The sequence below is a fragment of the Gigantopelta aegis genome, chromosome 2 (assembly GCF_016097555.1).
Source record: "Gigantopelta aegis isolate Gae_Host chromosome 2, Gae_host_genome, whole genome shotgun sequence".
NCBI classification, from domain to species: domain Eukaryota; kingdom Metazoa; phylum Mollusca; class Gastropoda; order Neomphalida; family Peltospiridae; genus Gigantopelta; species Gigantopelta aegis.
Window position 1 is genome coordinate 25,362,967 of NC_054700.1, and position 19,620 is coordinate 25,382,586.

Here is a 19,620-nt window from a genome sequence, read left to right on the forward strand (position 1 = left end):
TAAGTCCAATAAATATATTTTTCATTAATCACAACAAAATGTTGAAAAATATCTGTTTTGCGTTTTCATTGTGTGTCAGTATATATGTGTATATGTATGAATATCTATATATTGTATGTATTTCGGGTTTGACTATTTGTCACGGGGATTCTATAATTCCCGTAACTGAATAAAACACGATTATCAAAATATCTCTCCTAACTGTATATCTATTAGATCTCTCTGTAACAGGCTGTTAAACCCTAGTATGGCTCGTCTCTAGGTATGATCAGAGATACGATCTTATATAAAGTATATATCAATATAGCACGTTAGTTCTCTAGAAAACACAACAAAAACACAATACACTTTGGAATCTGTATTAATCTACGCTGACAAATGTACAGCCGTAGTAGTTAATTAATAACAACAATAATAACAACCCAGAACTGATCACTTAATTAGTTAATCTCTAGGTGTCTAGTTACACAATATGCGAATCACTTCACCGTTACACCACACCCACACGTGTGATAATTGAGAAACGCTTACAGGAGAAGTTAATTAATAAAGGAATTACAACACCATTCCTAACTGGTTAATTTTTAATTAACCCTTACTACTCGTTCAGTAACGTGTGATAATTGAGAAACGCTTTTTGGGGAACTTAATTAATAAAGGAATTACAGCTCTATTCCTAAAGGGTTAATTTTTAATTAACCCTTAACTACTCTTTCAGTAATCTGTAACACAAAATTAATACTGGTACCTATCACAATAAAGACAATAACCTACAGTTTACCTAGGGTCTTCTAGGATGACTGGCTAAGCTTTATATTACCAAATACTCATATAATGTTAGAACAAAAAGTCTACGATTTACTTCGTCAGATGACCGAAGACACTGTCTAAAGAATATTGGTATAATACAGTATTAAAATATTTAAAGTCACATCAATCACATCAAGGTTATACACAGAGCAGAAATGATATTTACCAAGTCCTAACGGACTACGTTCGTGATCCCCTCGAGCCGTCCTAATTCGTTCTCCTAGATATCTCTAAATCCTAGCTATTTATTCCAAAATCAGAATTGGCCTGGGGGAACAAGGCGGTACCTCACGTATCATCTCATATTCTACCTCGGTATATTTCTCTCTGATCGTCAGTCTGGCTGTCGCCAACCGCGAGCAATCTCCTGGCCATAAACAGCACTACCGGAGATATTACGTAACTACTAGCCACATGGCCTCCGCAGCTGGCTGAGGGTGTGTATTGGAATGTCCGATCGTGCGAAGTATTACGTAACAAGTTGCCCATCTGGGCTACGGGCAATAAACTGCACACGGCCCTCTAACACAATTAAAATCGCCACAGGCGAAACAAATTTAAGAGCATGTACCGTGACACACCCCCACCTCAAAAAGGATATTTCCTCTACTCTAGGAATAGGGAAATATACTACATTAAAACAAAAAGGTGCGTTAACCGACGCATACGGACATTTATAACACAGGTAATAATAAGGTGACTACCAGTAATCACACTGAGTCTCTGAGTCCCTGGTATACAAATAAAATATATATAAACAAAACAGAAATAAAGAATGTTAACACATTATCATAACGTTCAACTGCGGGACAGGGCATCAGCGATTACATTGGATGTGCCCTTGATATGTCCAATGGTAATTGGGAATTCCTGCAGAAGAAGACTCCATCTGAAAACTCTCTGGTTGTAGGTTTTCATTAGGATGGTCCAGTCCGTCTTCGTCTTCTGGGAACAGCACAGCTCCAGCACCCACGTCACTGGCATCCACAGCTAGCTTGAACGGCATTCGGTAGTCTGGTGCTGCCATCACGGGAGACGAGTAGCGCATCTGCTTGATACGGTTGAATGACTTCTCGCCTTCACCTGACCAATGGAACTTCGTTTCCTTCCTTTTCAGCGTCGCACGTTTTCCAGGTTTTCTCCGATAGGCATGCTGTCGACGCGGTGTAGCGTTGGGTTCCAAGCGCACATCTTGGCTTAAGGTATTGGTAACCGTTGGAAGGTTCTGACAAATGGAAACATTGTCTTGTTTCAACGTAGTCAACTTTGCTCGCTGGGGGCTCAAGTCTGCTAGAATCTGGCCGTTGGCCAACTTGACCTCTGCAGTCTTGACGTCATCACAGGAAATTGAGTGTCTCTCAATTTGGACCGGTCTCTCTGGAACTATCGGCAGTCTGTCAAAATAACCTTTTAGCAAATTGATGTGACAATACCTACGTTTCCTAACCCTATCAGGAGTGTTTATCACATACCCTGTCTTATTAACCCGTTTGTGCACAACATAGGGCCCGAAATACCTGTTCTGCACAGAACCCCGTTTAATGGGAAGGTACAGCAGCACCTTATCCCCTGGTTTAAATTCCCGACTCCTAGCCTTCCTATCAAACACTGATTTTATTTTGCTCTGAGCATGGCTTAGTTGCTTCCTAGCTAGTTCGGTCGCCGGCAACCTCCGATCTCTAACTCTCTTATTTATTAATACTCTCTCAGTTAACAATGTAGTGCGAACTGCCAACACTTTTGGAACAGCCCCCTGCTCTAGAATTAACTCTTGTCTATTACAAGGTAAATCCCCTCTATCAAAGACAACTGGTTCAATTCCCCTCTGCGGGAGATCAACAGGTTCCACCACATTTAATTCCTCAGTTGACTTGTCTACAATTTTACTGATAACCTCATCCACTCCAAGTTCATGGCTCACACACGTATCAGACAAATCACAAATATTCTCTGCGTCTTGTGCTAACCTACTGGTCATATCCCTAGTCATTACACACGCAGGATATTTAATCTCATCAACCTCACACTCTTCTATTGGTAACGTGCTGTCTTTAATTAACAATTGGTCACATTTCGGCTGACAACACTGACTAGTCAAATCATTACCCAACAAAACTCCTATGTTTTCAACAGGCAAGTCCTTCACAACACCCATAACGACTGGTCCCGTCACAAACTTCGAACACAAGAAAACTTTATGTAACCTGACAACCATTTTTTCTCCAGTAACCGAGCTTAAAGCCAAACTATGTCCTGTATCTGAATTTTCAATACCAGCTAAACACTTTTGCGTTATCAGACTCTGACTACACCCGGTATCTCTATAGATTGATATTGCCTTAGGACTCAACTCTTGTTTCACATCACAAACCATACCAGTGGACACATACGGATTTACTTTCTCTGCCATGGGACTAACCATTAACTCTCGCTAACGGAGCTTACCTCACTAAACCGACCACTTGCGCATTATCGCGTTTCCTTTTAAAACAATCCCCGATAAGATGGTTATCCTTTTTACAGTAACTGCAATGTGGACGAAAAGTTCGTGCATTGGCTGATAATGCAGGTCTATCCTTACTTTGCCCACCAGGTGCATTCCTTGCCGGACTAGCTGACCAACTAGATGACTCTCCCCGATAGTTACTTTCCCGGGGAAAACCTGGCCGAAATTTCTTCTTATCACCCTGTTGTAAAGAGCTACCCGGTACTGCCTGAGCTTTGTGTATTAACACGTAATCATCTGCCACTATGCCTGCCTCCTCTATCTTTTTTACATCACGATCCTCTAAATGAATACGTAAGCTAACTGGTAATCCATTTTTAATGTCCTGTAAGATCAACAACTCCCGTAACTCGGTATATGACTCTACCTGATGAGAAACAACCCATTTATCAAACATCCCTGCCTTCTTAGCCACAAACTCACTATAAGACTGACCCTGCGTTTTTCTCAACTCGCTATACCGTAACCGATAATCCTCAGGTCGTAATTCATAAGCCCTCAACACTGCAGTCTTAACTAGGTCGTACTGACTTGCTCGCTCATCACTCATTGAATTATAAGCTATACTAGCCTTCCCCTTAAACTTAGACACGGCTAACAATGTCCACTTAGACTGCGGCCAATTTAGCTGCTTAGCGGCCCGTTCAAAAAGTTGAAAGAACATATTTACCTCCTGGTCATCAAATACCGGCACTGATCTATAAGCCTCCGACATGTTAAACCCATTTCCGGCTTCTCGTCTGACTTCTTCAGTATTCAACTTTAACTCATGTTCCACTTTTAATTTTTCTAACTGGAATTCTCTATCCCTATGTCTATCTTCTCTATCCCTCTCTTCTCTTTCTCTCTCTCTCTCTCTCTATCCCTCTCTCTATCTTCTCTATCCCTCTCTTCTCTTTCTCTCTCTCTCTCTCTCTATCTAATGCACGTTCTTCTCTTTCGTACTCAAGTTTTTTAAAAGCTAATTGTTGTTCCACACTTAACTCATTTATCTCTATCTCTGGAACAATCTCACTGTCTTCCATAACAGGCTTATCACCAAAAACTTCCTGGATAATAATTGTCTTTATATCACCTAAGGTTTTAGCTGATGTTAAATCAATTTCTCGCTCACCCGCGATTTCAACTAACTCGGCCTTACGTGCTCGCTTAATCTCCACTACACTGAGCGTAGGCCTATCCAGCAAATTCTTATCCATGTTTAGATATGACGCACTTAATATTAATTAATTTTCTAGTGAACAACGTGCTACTTCTGGTAAATTTGTAAAAATTAATTTATAAAGCCCCCATTTACAAACAATACTTTTTTAAATATGCATGTCCCGTTTCAGATCCGGGACGAGCGCCCCAATTTTCTACTCCTGTCACGGGGATTCTATAATTCCCGTAACTGAATAAAACACGATTATCAAAATATCTCTCCTAACTGTATATCTATTAGATCTCTCTGTAACAGGCTGTTAAACCCTAGTATGGCTCGTCTCTAGGTATGATCAGAGATACGATCTTATATAAAGTATATATCAATATAGCACGTTAGTTCTCTAGAAAATACAACAAAAACACAATACACTTTGGAATCTGTATTAATCTACGCTGACAAATGTACAGCCGTAGTAGTTAATTAATAACAACAATAATAACAACCCAGAACTGATCACTTAATTAGTTAATCTCTAGGTGTCTAGTTACACAATATGCGAATCACTTCACCGTTACACCACACCCACACGTGTGATAATTGAGAAACACTTACAGGAGAAGTTAATTAATAAAGGAATTACAACACCATTCCTAACTGGTTAATTTTTAATTAACCCTTACTACTCGTTCAGTAACGTGTGATAATTGAGAAACGCTTCTTGGGGAACTTAATTAATAAAGGAATTACAGCTCTATTCCTAACGGGTTAATTTTTAATTAACCCTTAACTACTCTTTCAGTAATCTGTAACACAAAATTAATACTGGTACCTATCACAATAAAGACAATAACCTACAGTTTACCTAGGGTCTTCTAGGATGACTGGCTAAGCTTTATATTACCAAATACTCATATAATGTTAGAACAAAAAGTCTACGATTTACTTCGTCAGATGACCGAAGACACTGTCTAAAGAATATTGGTATAATACAGTATTAAAATATTTAAAGTCACATCAGTCACATCAAGGTTATACACAGAGCAGAAATGATATTTACCAAGTCCTAACGGACTACGTTCGTGATCCCCTCGAGCCGTCCTAATTCGTTCTCCTAGATATCTCTAAATCCTAGCTATTTATTCCAAAATCAGAATTGGCCTGGGGGAACAAGGCGGTACCTCACGTATCATCTCATATTCTACCTCGGTATATTTCTCTCTGATCGTCAGTCTGGCTGTCGCCAACCGCGAGCAATCTCCTGGCCATAAACAGCACTACCGGAGATATTACGTAACTACTAGCCACATGGCCTCCGCAGCTGGCTGAGGGTGTGTATTGGAATGTCCGATCGTGCGAAGTATTATGTAACAAGTTGCCCATCTGGGCTACGGGCAATAAACTGCACACGGCCCTCTAACACAATTAAAATCGCCACAGGCGAAACAAATTTAAGAGCATGTACCGTGACACTATTACATACATAACGCACTAGCGCAGGGGATAATTAAATCAAATTGTTTCATGTCGTTGCTGGGACTCGAACCTGTGGCACCGAATCGCCCACAACTTGCAGACCTACCACGATATGTCTGTCTGTCTCGTTCGTTCTCTCCCCTCTCCCTCCGTCGTTCTCTCTCTCTCTCTCTCTCTCTCTCTCTCTCTCTCTCTCTCTCTCTCTCTCTCTCTCTCTCTCTCTCCCAAGTAAAAAGTCCAGTTTTAAGAGGTTTAGAGAGATTCTCTTCTGTACATATATTTAAAAAAGGACCGGATACCTCTTAAAACTGGACTTTTTACTGGGGGGGGAGGGGGGGAGAGAGACAGACAGACAGAGAGAGAGAGAGACAGACAGACAGACAGAGAATATAAGATACATATATTTTTTTCATCTCAGTACATATTGATTCTACCTCATCATACACCTGACTGTAGAGATAGTTCAAGCAAGTACAAAAGTCGTATAGGTCCACCAGCCATGAGTGGGTTTCAAAGATATCCAGGGGCGGTCCAGGATTTTGTAAAGTAACTTTTGTAACAAAAGTGTAACAGAAATTGAGTTTGTCGAAGGCAACTGACCGAAATCTGTAGACGGCTCGGTGGCCTGTTTCCCGGGAGTAATTGAAATATAAATGCTTGGATAATTCAGGGTAATGTATATTGTGGATGATGAATTTATTTTTTTAAAAACAAATTCATTAAAAAGGATATTTTAAACTGACGGGGAAATCACGCGATCCCTGTAACCACCTCCGAATCCGCCGAAGCTTATCCATGTTTATATCAGTGATTATTATTGATTATAGATACCACTCCACGGGTTTGCTTCGTGTTAGGCGCAACCTACCACTGTTGCGAAACCGGAGTGTGTGTGGGCGGTATCTAATAATAGTAGTTTACTCACATTGTAGACGAATAGCCGCCGCTGTGGAATTCCGACAACTTCAGATTTCACAACGAGCGCAGTAGGCACGGTGGTTTTCATTGGATATGCTACATGTACACGTATTATGTAAATTGTTAGGGTTTTTTGCAACTGCTACACACTCACACTAAACTTTAGAAGTAATAACAAAAGCCAGAAATATATATAGTGAGAATTAAAAAAATTAAAAAGAAGGAAAAGAGGAAATCTAAAGAAAAAGTTATAATATATACATGTACTTTTATTTATCTATCTATCCATCTATTATATATATATATATATATATATATATATATATATATATATATATATATATATATATATATATATATATATATATACACATACACACACACACATACCAGGGCGACCATCCTAATGGAAATATTTCCCCGGAATTTTCTAATATTTTCATATTTCAAAACAATAATTTAAAGTGCGCGAAAACGTCATTTTCATAAAAGTAATTTTAAACAGTGCGAAAAATATTTGCAATATGATAATACAAATGAGTATATCATTATTTATATGTGAATTGGAACTTCCTCATAAAAAGACACAGCCCCCCCCCCCCCCCACACACACACACACACCTACACCCAAAATACCCACTTTATTAGCAAATATTCTATTACAGTTTAAGACTCCCACCTACAGATTAGCAATAAAGTGACAAACTTGGGACCAATGTTATTTTTATGTAGGTACATTGCCACATATGCACTATTTCACCATATGCATGTGATGGGGTCGAACTGATTTGGGGACGAAACGTCTGCTACCCACATTAAGATTGGCTGCCGTTTTGCATTACGCTTACATTACTATTACAGTAACACTTTTGGGGAGCCAGTGTACAGAAGAAAAAAAAAATCGCGTTATTATTTTACTTACTCGAATAAAATAATATTGGTAGGTGTGTCATGTCATGTCACACAGTTTTGAGTTATATCTAGATACCTATCGAATGAGGAAGACTTGTGGGAAAAAGTTCCAGAACAGTGTAAATGATAGAGTTGTGAAGAGGTTTGTCAACATTAAATATTAGACACAGTCAACGACTGGAAACTATGGATAGGAACAACACACGTCATGGGATGAGTGAGCAAGTGTTTTGAGTTAGCGAATTGGAGTGAGTGAATGAGGGAATAAATAAATGACTGACTGAGTTGACATACAAAATGTAAACATAATAATAAATATAAAAAATACACAAATGACAACAAAAAACGTTTTATTAAAATGCATGACAAAAATGCCAATATAAATGTAGAATAAATGAACTAATGAATTGTTTTTTATCAACATGATTAAAATATATTTTTTCAATGAATATAGATGTTTGGTTACATGTTTAATGTTTGTTTTAAAATACCACATCATAATGAAAGTTAAAAAAAATGTATAATCAGTATGGGTTTTATAAAAACAGTGATGACAATTAAAATTAATGAATTCTTAGACGATGACTCTTACACTAAAATCTGACAAGACCCTTTCATATTGCAAATATATTGTATAAATAACAATAATGCCATATTGTATTCAGTATCGTGTAGAAGGGCGTTAATAAATAGTCCATGAGACAGGGGTCGGTCGGTACCACCTGGGGTGAATGGGTGGGGCGAGGGGCGAGGGCGAATGCTCATAGTGATTTTCATGTCAAGGCCTACATTCCTAGAGATGGAGAATTTATGATAGCGTATGGCAGGCATATGGGCCCCTTATCAATCCGCTACATTTTAAAACTAAATATTATTTGAGGAAAATTGAAGGGTCCCATACTGACAGTCAATAGCCGTTGTTTTGTCCGTGCTAGGGTGTCATCAACATTTCATTCAAATCTTTTACTGCTACTGAACAGCAGTCTTTAAAACGGGTTCATCAAAGTGGCTGCCTTAAAACTTGTTGCACATTTGTTCTCGTTGATGTATCTGTCCACAAGGTGGTATGCGCCAGTTTTGTTTTTCACTAAAATCAGTCTGATTTTCTCGCCAATGCAATGCATACATATCTCTGTTCTAAGAATCCTGACGTCATATCACATTAGGTGTGTGTTAATATAATAAACACATATCACAGCTGTAGTGAATTACTGTCACAATGCCCGGGGGTGCTGGTGTTGAAGTGCGGGCTGAGTGTCACAGTCCCTTTGGTAGAACGTATAGTTTGATGATTTTTCCATTGTACGTTCATCAGTACGCAAGTTGTAAATGTCATACTGGTTTCTTCAAAGATACAGTCACCGAACGGCCAGGATGGTTGCCATAGCTCCCAGACTAACAGCTGTCAAAAGTAGTCCCTTCCAAATGGTTTCTTCCACTGGGTTTGCGTCTGAGAAAGCTTCGACAAAAGCGTCCTGAAAATAACAAAATATCTGTCAAAGATCTCTGCATTCCAACAAGTAGGACGACGATGTTGTAGCTATTTTCATGCTTTTAACTTCTAAGGTTAGTGAATAAAAGCTGCTGTTTGTTTGGCTTTTCAGCTAGGTATATCTAATTAATTTTGTTCAGTGTCATAACTTCCATGTTTTCAGCCATTAGATTCAGGGTCATGACAATAGTAAAACATAAATAGCGTTACATACAACTAGTGGTGAGACTGGTCAATTTTATAAATTCACTTTCTACAATTACATTTTGTATCATTTACGTTTTTCCAAATAATTTTTCTATAAGAATAAAACTTAGCAGACTAACTACTATTTTATTTGTATGGTTTATGACCTTTCGAAAAATGGAAAAATTTATTTATAAATGACAATAATATCTATACTTCCAAAATATATTTAATTTATGAGAAGCATGTAAACAGACTTGCTGTTCTTGCAAATAAATTGTAAAAAACCACAAAAAATCAACAGATACAAAAGACCAATCTGATACATACCCATCCACCATGTTGTAATATCCAGGGGCCAAGTTTTCGCCAGATGAATTTCCCCGTGATAATGGCAATATTTTGAAGAACTTCATCATTCCCATTACGTTTACAGGCCATAGCCAGACGTGCTGCGAAGGCGTACACGGTCACTATCCGCCCCCAGTTCGTCTCCCCGTCTTCAAACACCTCGTCTGCTACTTTTTCAAAAGTTAACAACACATTTTTCTCGCAGACGTCTAATTTCTTCACCATGGAGTTAAAGACAATCTTGTGTCTCTCCAGCAATTCCCTGACGCTCTGTCTCATCACCTTACAATACTTGCTGGTCTCGTAAATTTTCATCGCCGGCGTTATTGTGGTAACTGTAGCAAAACTGGTGACGATGTCCTGAGCGATTATAAGAGTCCAGTCGTAGTTTATCCTCTTTCGTTCAACCATTTTTGTCTCTTTCAAAACCGAGAGAGTTTCGGTTTGTGACATTGTCTTCTTTTTGTGTTGTTGTCCTCTCGACGTTATCGGTGGATTCAGTTGGTATATCAGAGGTCACCACACGAAAAGATTAACACCGCTTCTATACCTTTCACCAAGAACAGTTGTGGCCAACACGCCCTATCGTCCTGATCAAACTGGTAATGAGTACAGCTGTTTCAGGTTAAGCAGGCCTATCGCTTGGTAAACAGCTCTACAGTGACGTCTGATCGCCAAACAACCTGTTTACTTCTTCGCGCTCTATTAACCCGACTCAGCTATTACTGTAACTGGTCGTGAATGCTCGTGTTCGCTAAAGTTGACGTTACACAGTCTTAGTCAGATTATACTAAAAGCTTTGCTGGATAACTCTAGCCAAAGATTTATAATATACTGGTTTGAACTATTAATAACTCCACTAGTTCAGTGAGCTGTCCGATCCAATCTGTCCAGTTGTTAAACGATACCACGTCTTTCCACACACTCACCACTGTCTAAAGTTTTGCTGCAGGAAATCCCTGTGTGATTGGTACTGATACTTTAACAGACGTGGCCTTTCCTGGATATCTTTACTTGTAGCAATCCCCCTACACGTGAATCACTGTGTCCCGGATACACCTACCGCTATGAAACGAATGAAACCTCAGTACCGATCGATCGAATTAAAACAATTTCACTTTGCTTTTAGACCCTTACTAAACTTTGTTTCATTCCATTCCCATTTATTTAAAATATTCCAGCTTCAATTCTTTATATTGTGACTTGTATAATAACATATAATTTAAGATGGCAAAAAAATCCAGGTTACAGTTTGGTTGAACAATAGTATAATAACAGAAACTGGGAAAACGGAAACAGAAACTAGAGAAGACAGTATTACTTCCTTGGTGTAATGGTACAGCTATTAGGTCTACAGAGGAAAAACCGGGCAGTAAGGGAACGTACTGATCTTAACATACAATACAATATTTCAGCTTGCGAACTTTTTTTTTTTTTAAATTATATTACAAAAACTACAGGGCCTTGTTTAGCGGGGGTAGGGGAGTAGAAGCAACAGCTTTAGACAAATAAAAAAATTCCCTTTCACGTTTAAAAGTGCCCATGAGTATACCCGGATAAGATCCTCTAATATCTTTCCTTGGTTATTTTGGTTCTTCCACTCCACTTATTTTAGACTAGCTAAGGCCCTGGACTCGTGTTTTATTATAGGCTGATGTTTAATACAGATTACTGGTAATACTACACGTGAAATACTCATTTGTAGTTACCCTTTAAGTCATGCACTTGCTTTCTCTACCAACTTGGAGCTTGTTGATTAGTTTTTGTTTTGTTTTGTTGTTTTATTATTAATATTTATTAGTTTTTTTATTAAGTTATTTTTTTATTATTAAGGTGGGTTTTTTTTTTTTTTTTTTTTTTTTTTTTTTTTTTTTGGGGGGGGGGGTTTGCGGGATGAGACACTAGTATTGGATTATATTTGCTTAACGCTGATTAGTTTAGTTTACAGCATATTTATGTATATGTGAAAGGCTTTGTATATTATTATGAGTGTTATGACCTTTTATATTTTTAAAGCATGTTTTCTACGCTTTATCAACATAATTGCACTATTCATCAAACGTGTACAAAACACTATTGTCTACCTGTAGTTTGTTTGTGGCACGTGACGTGTGTTATGGTGACTAGGCATGATTTGTCTTTATTACATCATCCATGGTCACGTGTGGTTCAAAGAGATCGATGATTCTGTTAGCGTAAATGCATCACTTGTGACGTAGTCTGTCTGCACGTAACATGGGAAGTTACATAAACAGGAAAGTCTAGCATCTATTCCCGGTTTAAACCGTTCTTTAAACCTTTTTTTTGTCCGTATAAAACAAATCTTTGTTGCCTCAGGGTCATAAATTATTATCGTACAGGTGTTTTAAAAACAAGACACAAAAGTACCTAACGTTTTTTCAAGACGTATTATTTATTTTTTAATTTCTGAAACATTTATTCATAAAATTTCAAGTAAAGGTGTAAACTGATTAACATACAGTCATACAGTAAATGGTGTTTAAAGAAACATGTTCACAGTGAAAAAAAAAAAAATCATATGCACGGATAATACGTTTCCTTATGCTAAACTATTCATAGTGAAATGATCAAATCTAAAGACGTAAAACGACTAAAAAGACATGACCAACTGGTTAACATGTCAGGTGCGCAGGAAATTTTGCAGGGGGGGGGGGGGGGGGGGGGGTCGAGGTGTCTGGCGAAGCCCGATAACATCTCAGTACTTCTATATCCATTCACAGGAATGTAAAAAATCGGGATATGAAAAAAAAAAATAGCCTTGAGCAGGAGGGGGGTTTCGAAAACACACACACACACACACACACACACACACACATAATCCAAAATACCACAAAAAAATGAAGAAAACAACAACAACAGTAACAACAAAACATGTTAAAGGTGTTATCATCACTAAAGACTGATCACTTAAAACTACTATTTACTTATATTTGTAGACATTTTATTTATGTAACTGGGACGGGAAACTGCCCCTGCCCTCTTAATATTCAGGCCTGCCCATTCTGTGTAATATTCGCACGTTACCCGAGACCACGTTTTACATTTTTACTTTATGCTCGTACTTAAATTGAGGTTCCACCACGATGTTATAGACATCCACCTTAGTATTTTCTAAGAAATTGATTATAAAACGTAGAAATGTTTCCTTTTGCTATACCACGGCAGTATACGGTCCACGCACATATACCCTTGCATGTGCGTGTGTGTGTTTGATATTAACAACACCAATGTATCTACTTCGCCCTTCACGACTTCTTTTATTTACTGGTTTACATTAATATGCAGGCATAGGTGTACGGGCTCCCATTTCTGTGTGTGTGTGTGTGGGGGGGGGGGGGCAGGCCAATTTTCTTTCCGAATTAAAGAGAGTCTAATATAAACCTAGCGGATCTTTTTGTCTACATTTTGCCTGAACACCTATATAAATAGCCTAATAATATATGGTATAAGATATATACTAAAATTGTCTTTAAAACTAACTAAAAATCGTACTAAAGGGGGTGACTGTCTGACATACATACTGCATGCTGCATTTAGTGCAAGTCAGTGAATAAATCACAAAATCTGATTGGCAATTCAAGGTGTGTCTTATGGGGAATGAAACACCGTCTCTGTTTAGAATGGCTTTAGAAACAGTCGTGGTATCACATGATTTACACCTTGGTCGATGACAGGGTCTGCACCCCCAAGTGTTACACGTGTCTCTGTTAGGCTGAGGCTGTCAAAGTTTATTCATTTTGAGAATATTGCCAATAGTGGTGTTTCTTCTCTCTGCAATAATCAGGTGATTATTTTTCATCACTTTGGTCATGTTTTCACTGGTTTTCAGAATGGCATTTTGTTTTGCAATTGTTCTCAAATCTGGTTGTTGTGGGTCGTAGGTTGTCACCCAAGCTATAGTACCCACCGATGTATGGGGTTTCTGTTTGTACTGTAGAAGTGTTTTTCTAGACTGAGTTCGGGCTTTATCAAACATTTCTTTAATGACCTTGGCTTTATAACCACAGTTGCGCAGATACTGGTAGAATTTGTTAAGGTTTATCTCGGCCCATTCTGGTTTACCACAGATGCGTCGGATCCGGAGTGCTCCACTGTATGCAATAGAACGGAATACATGTCTAGGATGTCAACTTGAAGGTGTTGGATATCTATGGGTTGCAGTCTCTTTAGAATAGAGATCAGTCTCAATGCTGTTTGTATCTAGGATCACTTGAATGTCACGGCATGGGACACTCACTACACTCATTTCCATAGTAAACTTAATAGTGGAGTGGTGTTGATTAAGTATAGTTAAAAACTTCTGGATTTCTTCAGTAGTATCTGATGAAAATGCACAAATGTCATCGATGAATCTGTAGCAAATATCTGGGGTATGGGGTGTAATATGCCAAAAGTGTTTCATCCAGAATGACATGTATATATTGGCATAGGTGACAGCAAAAGGGGTACCCATAGCAGTACCCAAGATTTGACGATAAAATTGTCTGTTGAATTCGAATTCGTTGTTACGGAGGAAAAAATTAGCTATACTAAGAAAAGCTGTAGTTTCTCCATCTTCCAGGATGTTAGTATTTTCTATGGCTTTCTGAATAGCTTGGATACATTCGTCAATGAGGATATTGGGGTAGAGGCTGATGACATCAAGGGCTAATACATGAGTGAAATGTGACTGTTTACTATTGATATCTTCTATTTTTTGGAGGAAATGGGTAGTGTCTTTAACTAGATCTGTGCAGTATTGGTCAGCAACTGGTTTAAGTTTCCAATCTAACCACGAGGCAGCTTGTTTGGTGGGGGCTGTGACTTGGCTACAAATAGGTCTCCCTGGGGATATATCACAAAGTTCATGCACTTTATGTACTTTTCCTAGGATGTAAAATTGTGCTGGTTTCTCAATAGGCCAGTTAACAGTAGCTTTAATTTCTTCCTCTGGAATGTCAAGTGAATGAAGGCAGTTTTCTAGGTCTTGGTGTATTTTCTAGGAATTGTCTGTGTATACCTCTACATACACATCTTTATCTTTCAAGTGACGTTCACATTCAGTGATATAATCCTCCTTGTTCCAGATAACTATACCTCCACCTTTGTCTGCCTTCCCGATAACAATGTCTGGGTCACTTTTAAGGGATTGGAGGGCTTGACGTTCTACTTTAGAAAGGTTGTCTCAGACTGTGGTGGGTACATGACTTTTAAGTTGTAGACACTGAGACTGACAATATACGTCTAGGGCCTCATCACGCTTTTCAGGGGGAGTCCATGATTTCTTAATATATAGAGAACGGGGTAGAATTGCTTGCTAGGAGCATCTAGAAAAAATTCCTTCAATCTATTATGTCTATGAAAGGCTCTCATGTCTTGAAGTTCATGAATTAAATCGTAGCGAGGTGGGAGGGGGAAAAATGACAATCCCTTCTTCAAAAGGGATTATCTTCATATAATAATATATGGCATTGTAAAACAAAAAACGTTTTAGCATCAGAGGGGGGGGGGGGGGGGGGGGCTACACCTGTGATATGCTCGTATTCCATAACTTATTAGGTTCTCTTTTACAATGCTGTAAATTTCTGTATACTCTATTGTAAATATAACCCAAATCATAAACACATATGATCCCCGAAATTATTTAATGACACGCATCTGAAATAATGTTTAATTGAAAACACTATTATTGTTTATGAAATGTTTATTTTTGTTGAATGTACGTAGTATTAAACGTTGATGACAGTACACCATATGATTTCGAACCAGACAATATAATTGTATTGTCTGAGACGTCAACAGTTTAGTTATGTGCAATTGAATTAAAGTTACAAAGTCGGTGAGCCGTATTACGCGCATGTCAACACAATACTACAGGTATGCCATGAGCTCATGTCTACTTTTAACGTCAGCCATTTATCCTTGTTTACTTCTTACATACAATGTTTGTATTCATATTTACAATCATTATACCGTGAAGTCGGTCATACCTATCGGTCAAAGACTTTACGAAAGGGTGATATAACGTGCATTCAGCAATATCATTCAGTCATACGCACAATGTGTGGGTTTTTTTCGTCAGATATATATCGCATATTATTCATACATACACAAGGCAAACATTGAAAAACATTAGTTTGCTGTAACCCAGATTTTAAATTGTTTTAGCCATAATTTCTTTTTCTTTGTTTTTCAATATTATACTCCTCCTCCTACCCCCCCCCCCCCTCCCCCAAAAGGTGAAAAAGATTAAAAAGGACGAATAGAGAAAAAGAACACTGTTAAAAAATAACATTAAAGAGAATGGACGGTTGGAGAATCTTCCGGTTATAAAAAAAAAAAAAAGAAGACGCACACACACACACACACACACACACACACACACAGAGAAAGAGAGAGAGAGAGAGGAGGTTAGAGGGGTGTCGGTCGGCATTAAAGGTATAAACAAATTAAAATAATATACGTTCAGTGTAAATGGAACATCGTATACTTTGTACTATAAATACTAACCCCGCTGACAGCAATAACTACCCTATAAGCAATTAAGATTCAGCGTACATTATAACCTCCTAAATATTAAAATAAGTGCACGGTCCCAGTTCTTAACTATGACTAGAAAACAAAAATATCATCTGTCGGATTAACCCATATAATGTATCACACCACGTCATGGATTGCATATTACTGTCTGGGAAAGGTCGGGGCGACCCCATGAGTCTATGTTATACAAGAACTGTGTGTAGCGCCATGTCAGTGGCCCCGACACGTATTATAAAACGTATTGATTAAAACACAAGGTCGTCTGATATAACACGAGAGAAACAACATTATACTGACATTATAAAGTGGTTTGGTTTATATTTTTGTTGTTATCTTCATGTTTTTGTACACGTGTGTTTTTTTGCTATTTTGTTATTTAATGTTTTTGTTTTTACAAATTTAAAAAAAACGAGTGATAAATAAAAATAAGAAAAAAAGGAGAAGTTATTTTAAGATTAAAATACGTGTAAACACGTCAATCGATACACACAAAAAAAACCCAAGAAACTGTAAATGTCAAGGTTGCATGGGGTGGTACAGCACTGGTGGTGGTGTGTGAGGGGGGAGGGGTGTGTCAGTTTTCACTGAAGCCTACGTGAAACATTACCAAATGTTTGACATCCAATAGCCGAAGGTTAATAAATCATTGTGCTCTAGTGGTGTCGTTAAACAAAACAAACGTTAATTAGTATTGAAATGTATGGACCATGATAAATGAAAACAATTGTCTGAGGGTGCGGTAGACCGATCACCACCACTGCTTCGTCGGATCGAACCACCTGATATACCCATTCTGTTCTTTTCCCCGTTCCAACCAGTCCCACCGCTGGAAAATTGAGTATATATCAGGCAAAGACTGCTGATTTAAGTGATTTTTTAGGATAAAGACAAATGTGCCTTTTAAGGCAGTTTGCTACGTTTTCCCCATTAGCAGCAAGGGATCTTTTATATATACTCCCCAGAGACAGGACAGTACATATCACTGCATTTGATACACCAGTGGTGGAACACTGGTTGGTAAGGGGGGGGGGGGGGGAGAGGACTCCAGAATGGGTCCACGGAGGTTGTTCGATCCCACAACAAAAGAACTTCAGGCGAACGCTATACCAATCGATATTAATCACAAAAGTTAGTTTTGTTGAGCGACATTACTAGAACATATTGATTTATTAATCGTATCCTACTGCTTGTCAAACATTTAGTAATTCTGACATATAGTTTTAGAGACAAAACCCGCTACAATTTTCATTAGTAGCAAAATGTTTATATGCACCTTTCTAGACAGGACAACACATACCATGACCTTTGATACTGTCGTCGTGCACTGGCTGGAAGGAGATATATCCCAAATGGGCGCTCTGACGGGGATCGATTCTAGACCGACAGAGCACCAGGCAAGCACTTTACCATTGTGCTACGTCTCGCCCCTGATATTAGTCACAATAGTTAAAAATAGTAGTCATAAATGTTGGAAAATTCCAGCAACTGGAGGCGCCATTATTATATTAATTTTCCTTCCAACTAGGAAGGAAAAAGGTATTAATTTCAGAAAAGCTGGAAGACGGTAAATGTTGGAAAATTCCAGCAACTGGAGGTGCCATTATTATATTAATTTCCCTTCCAACTAGGAAGGAAAAAGGTATTAATTTCAGAAAAGCTGGAAGACAGCATCTCCCTGTCCCACCCCTCCATTACTGGCACAAATGAAAATATATGAAAGTAATTTAAAGTATTACTTAAAACACCGGACAACACACACACACACACACACACACACACACACAGACAGAGACAGAGACACACACAGAGAGAGAGAGAGAGAGAGAGAGAGAGAGAGAGAGAGAGAGAGAGAGAGAGAGAGAGAGAGAGAGAGAGAGAGAGAATTTCTGCCAGCAGGTCACTGCTAAGACTGAGTGACCTTTAACCCACTAGCATGGAAAAGTGCAAATTAAGTTAAAGTCAAAATCAACATTCCCATCTCAGAGAAAACACAAAACATTTATAAAATCTCAGAACATTTATTGTACAAAAAATAAGCACAGTGCTGGAAATTAAAACAAGAAAAAAGAGAAGTTTTCAACACATCAAATATCAACCATTTCTCTTCACTTTTAAGATATAGCGAGTTTAAAGTATGTGCCGATTTATCAAAACTGACCAGCAGCAACTGAAGCAGCTTCTGTCATCCACACCAATCCTTGAATGATCCTCAGAAAACCCAAACACATGGTCCATATTTAATAATGTTAGTCCAATCAGGACAGGATATTAGTCATTAGTCATTTTACAAGTTCACAATGCAAAATCCAAATGTTTTCATTGAAATGATTTTAAACTTGTTCAAGGTCTCTGTAAACAGCTGTATTGTTTAAAGCATTGAATCTATTTCAGATCAATATAAATTACAAGTGTGAACACAGCACATGAACATAGAAGACTTGCTACTGCAATTACACATTCTAGTATCAATAAGCTGGTGTACACACCTTTACAAGTAAGGAATGGAAATGGTTGCAATTGAGGTGCTACTGATATTACAAAGAAAAAGACACGCAACTGAATTTAAACAAATATTTGACCACATATGACCAATGCTTTAACTACTGAATTCAGAAGTGACCACAGTATTCATTAAAGTTGTTTGTATCTTATCACAACTAAACACGACCAACATTTAAACACTCAATAATAATACATCCGTGTTAAAATGTCACTGAAGTACATGTACTACTACCTTTAGATAATCATTGGATACATCAATCGGAGACATTACATCAAAACACACTTCACTGGTGCCAAACACTTCTAAATATGTAAGAAAATAAATTGTATGCATTTTGTGGATTGGTTTTAACAATTCGGCTCAGTCAATGCCGTTTTATTGTGTTTTCCTAAACATGTGAAAAACTGAACAAGGAAACCGTGAAGAATGAAAGCTGAATATGGATTTTGCATCACTCAGCAACATTACAGATTTACAATAATCTCTTTGAGAATAAATGCACAACACACACAAACATGACAGTCAACAATTAAAAGATTTGTAATAAATTGCACATATCTATGCACATTTACTCAATGACATATAAACATTTATAGCTTAAATTTGGTTTGATCAACTGAGCAGTTTTTGACCTTCACTCAAAAATCTGCCCGAGTTTAGTTCAAAGTTTAAGTCTCTCAACTTGGACTGGAAAGTAGGCTGGTGTCCACAGCATTTTCATCCATAAATCTGTTTCTAATAACCTAAATTGCAAACAACCTATAATTTCAACGTATCACCAT

At 38.0% G+C, this 19,620-nt stretch overlaps 1 protein-coding gene across 1 annotated transcript; it reads right to left on the bottom strand.

Annotated features, from left to right (window-relative positions):
* Positions 1 to 8,099: 8,099 nt before the first annotated feature.
* On the bottom strand, positions 8,100 to 10,816 carry LOC121383127 (induced myeloid leukemia cell differentiation protein Mcl-1 homolog). The gene is made up of 2 exons (XM_041512935.1): positions 9,775 to 10,816; positions 8,100 to 9,241 (listed from the first exon to the last, which is right to left on the bottom strand). The coding sequence occupies exons 1-2, from the start codon at positions 10,246 to 10,248 to the stop codon at positions 9,125 to 9,127; spliced, it is 591 nt and encodes a 196-aa protein (XP_041368869.1). The 5' UTR covers positions 10,249 to 10,816; the 3' UTR covers positions 8,100 to 9,124.
* Positions 10,817 to 19,620: the final 8,804 nt, after the last annotated feature.

What these genes read in the sequence shown, in the direction of transcription:
- LOC121383127 (XM_041512935.1), bottom strand. Translation starts at nt 10,248, where the DNA reads ATGTCACAAACCGAAACTCTCTCGGTTTTGAAAGAGACAAAAATGGTT. An exon ending in TATTACAACATGGTGGATGG is followed by an intron (nt 9,242 to 9,774) that starts GTATGTATCAGA and finishes TGTTATTTTCAG; the next exon opens with GACGCTTTTGTCGAAGCTTT.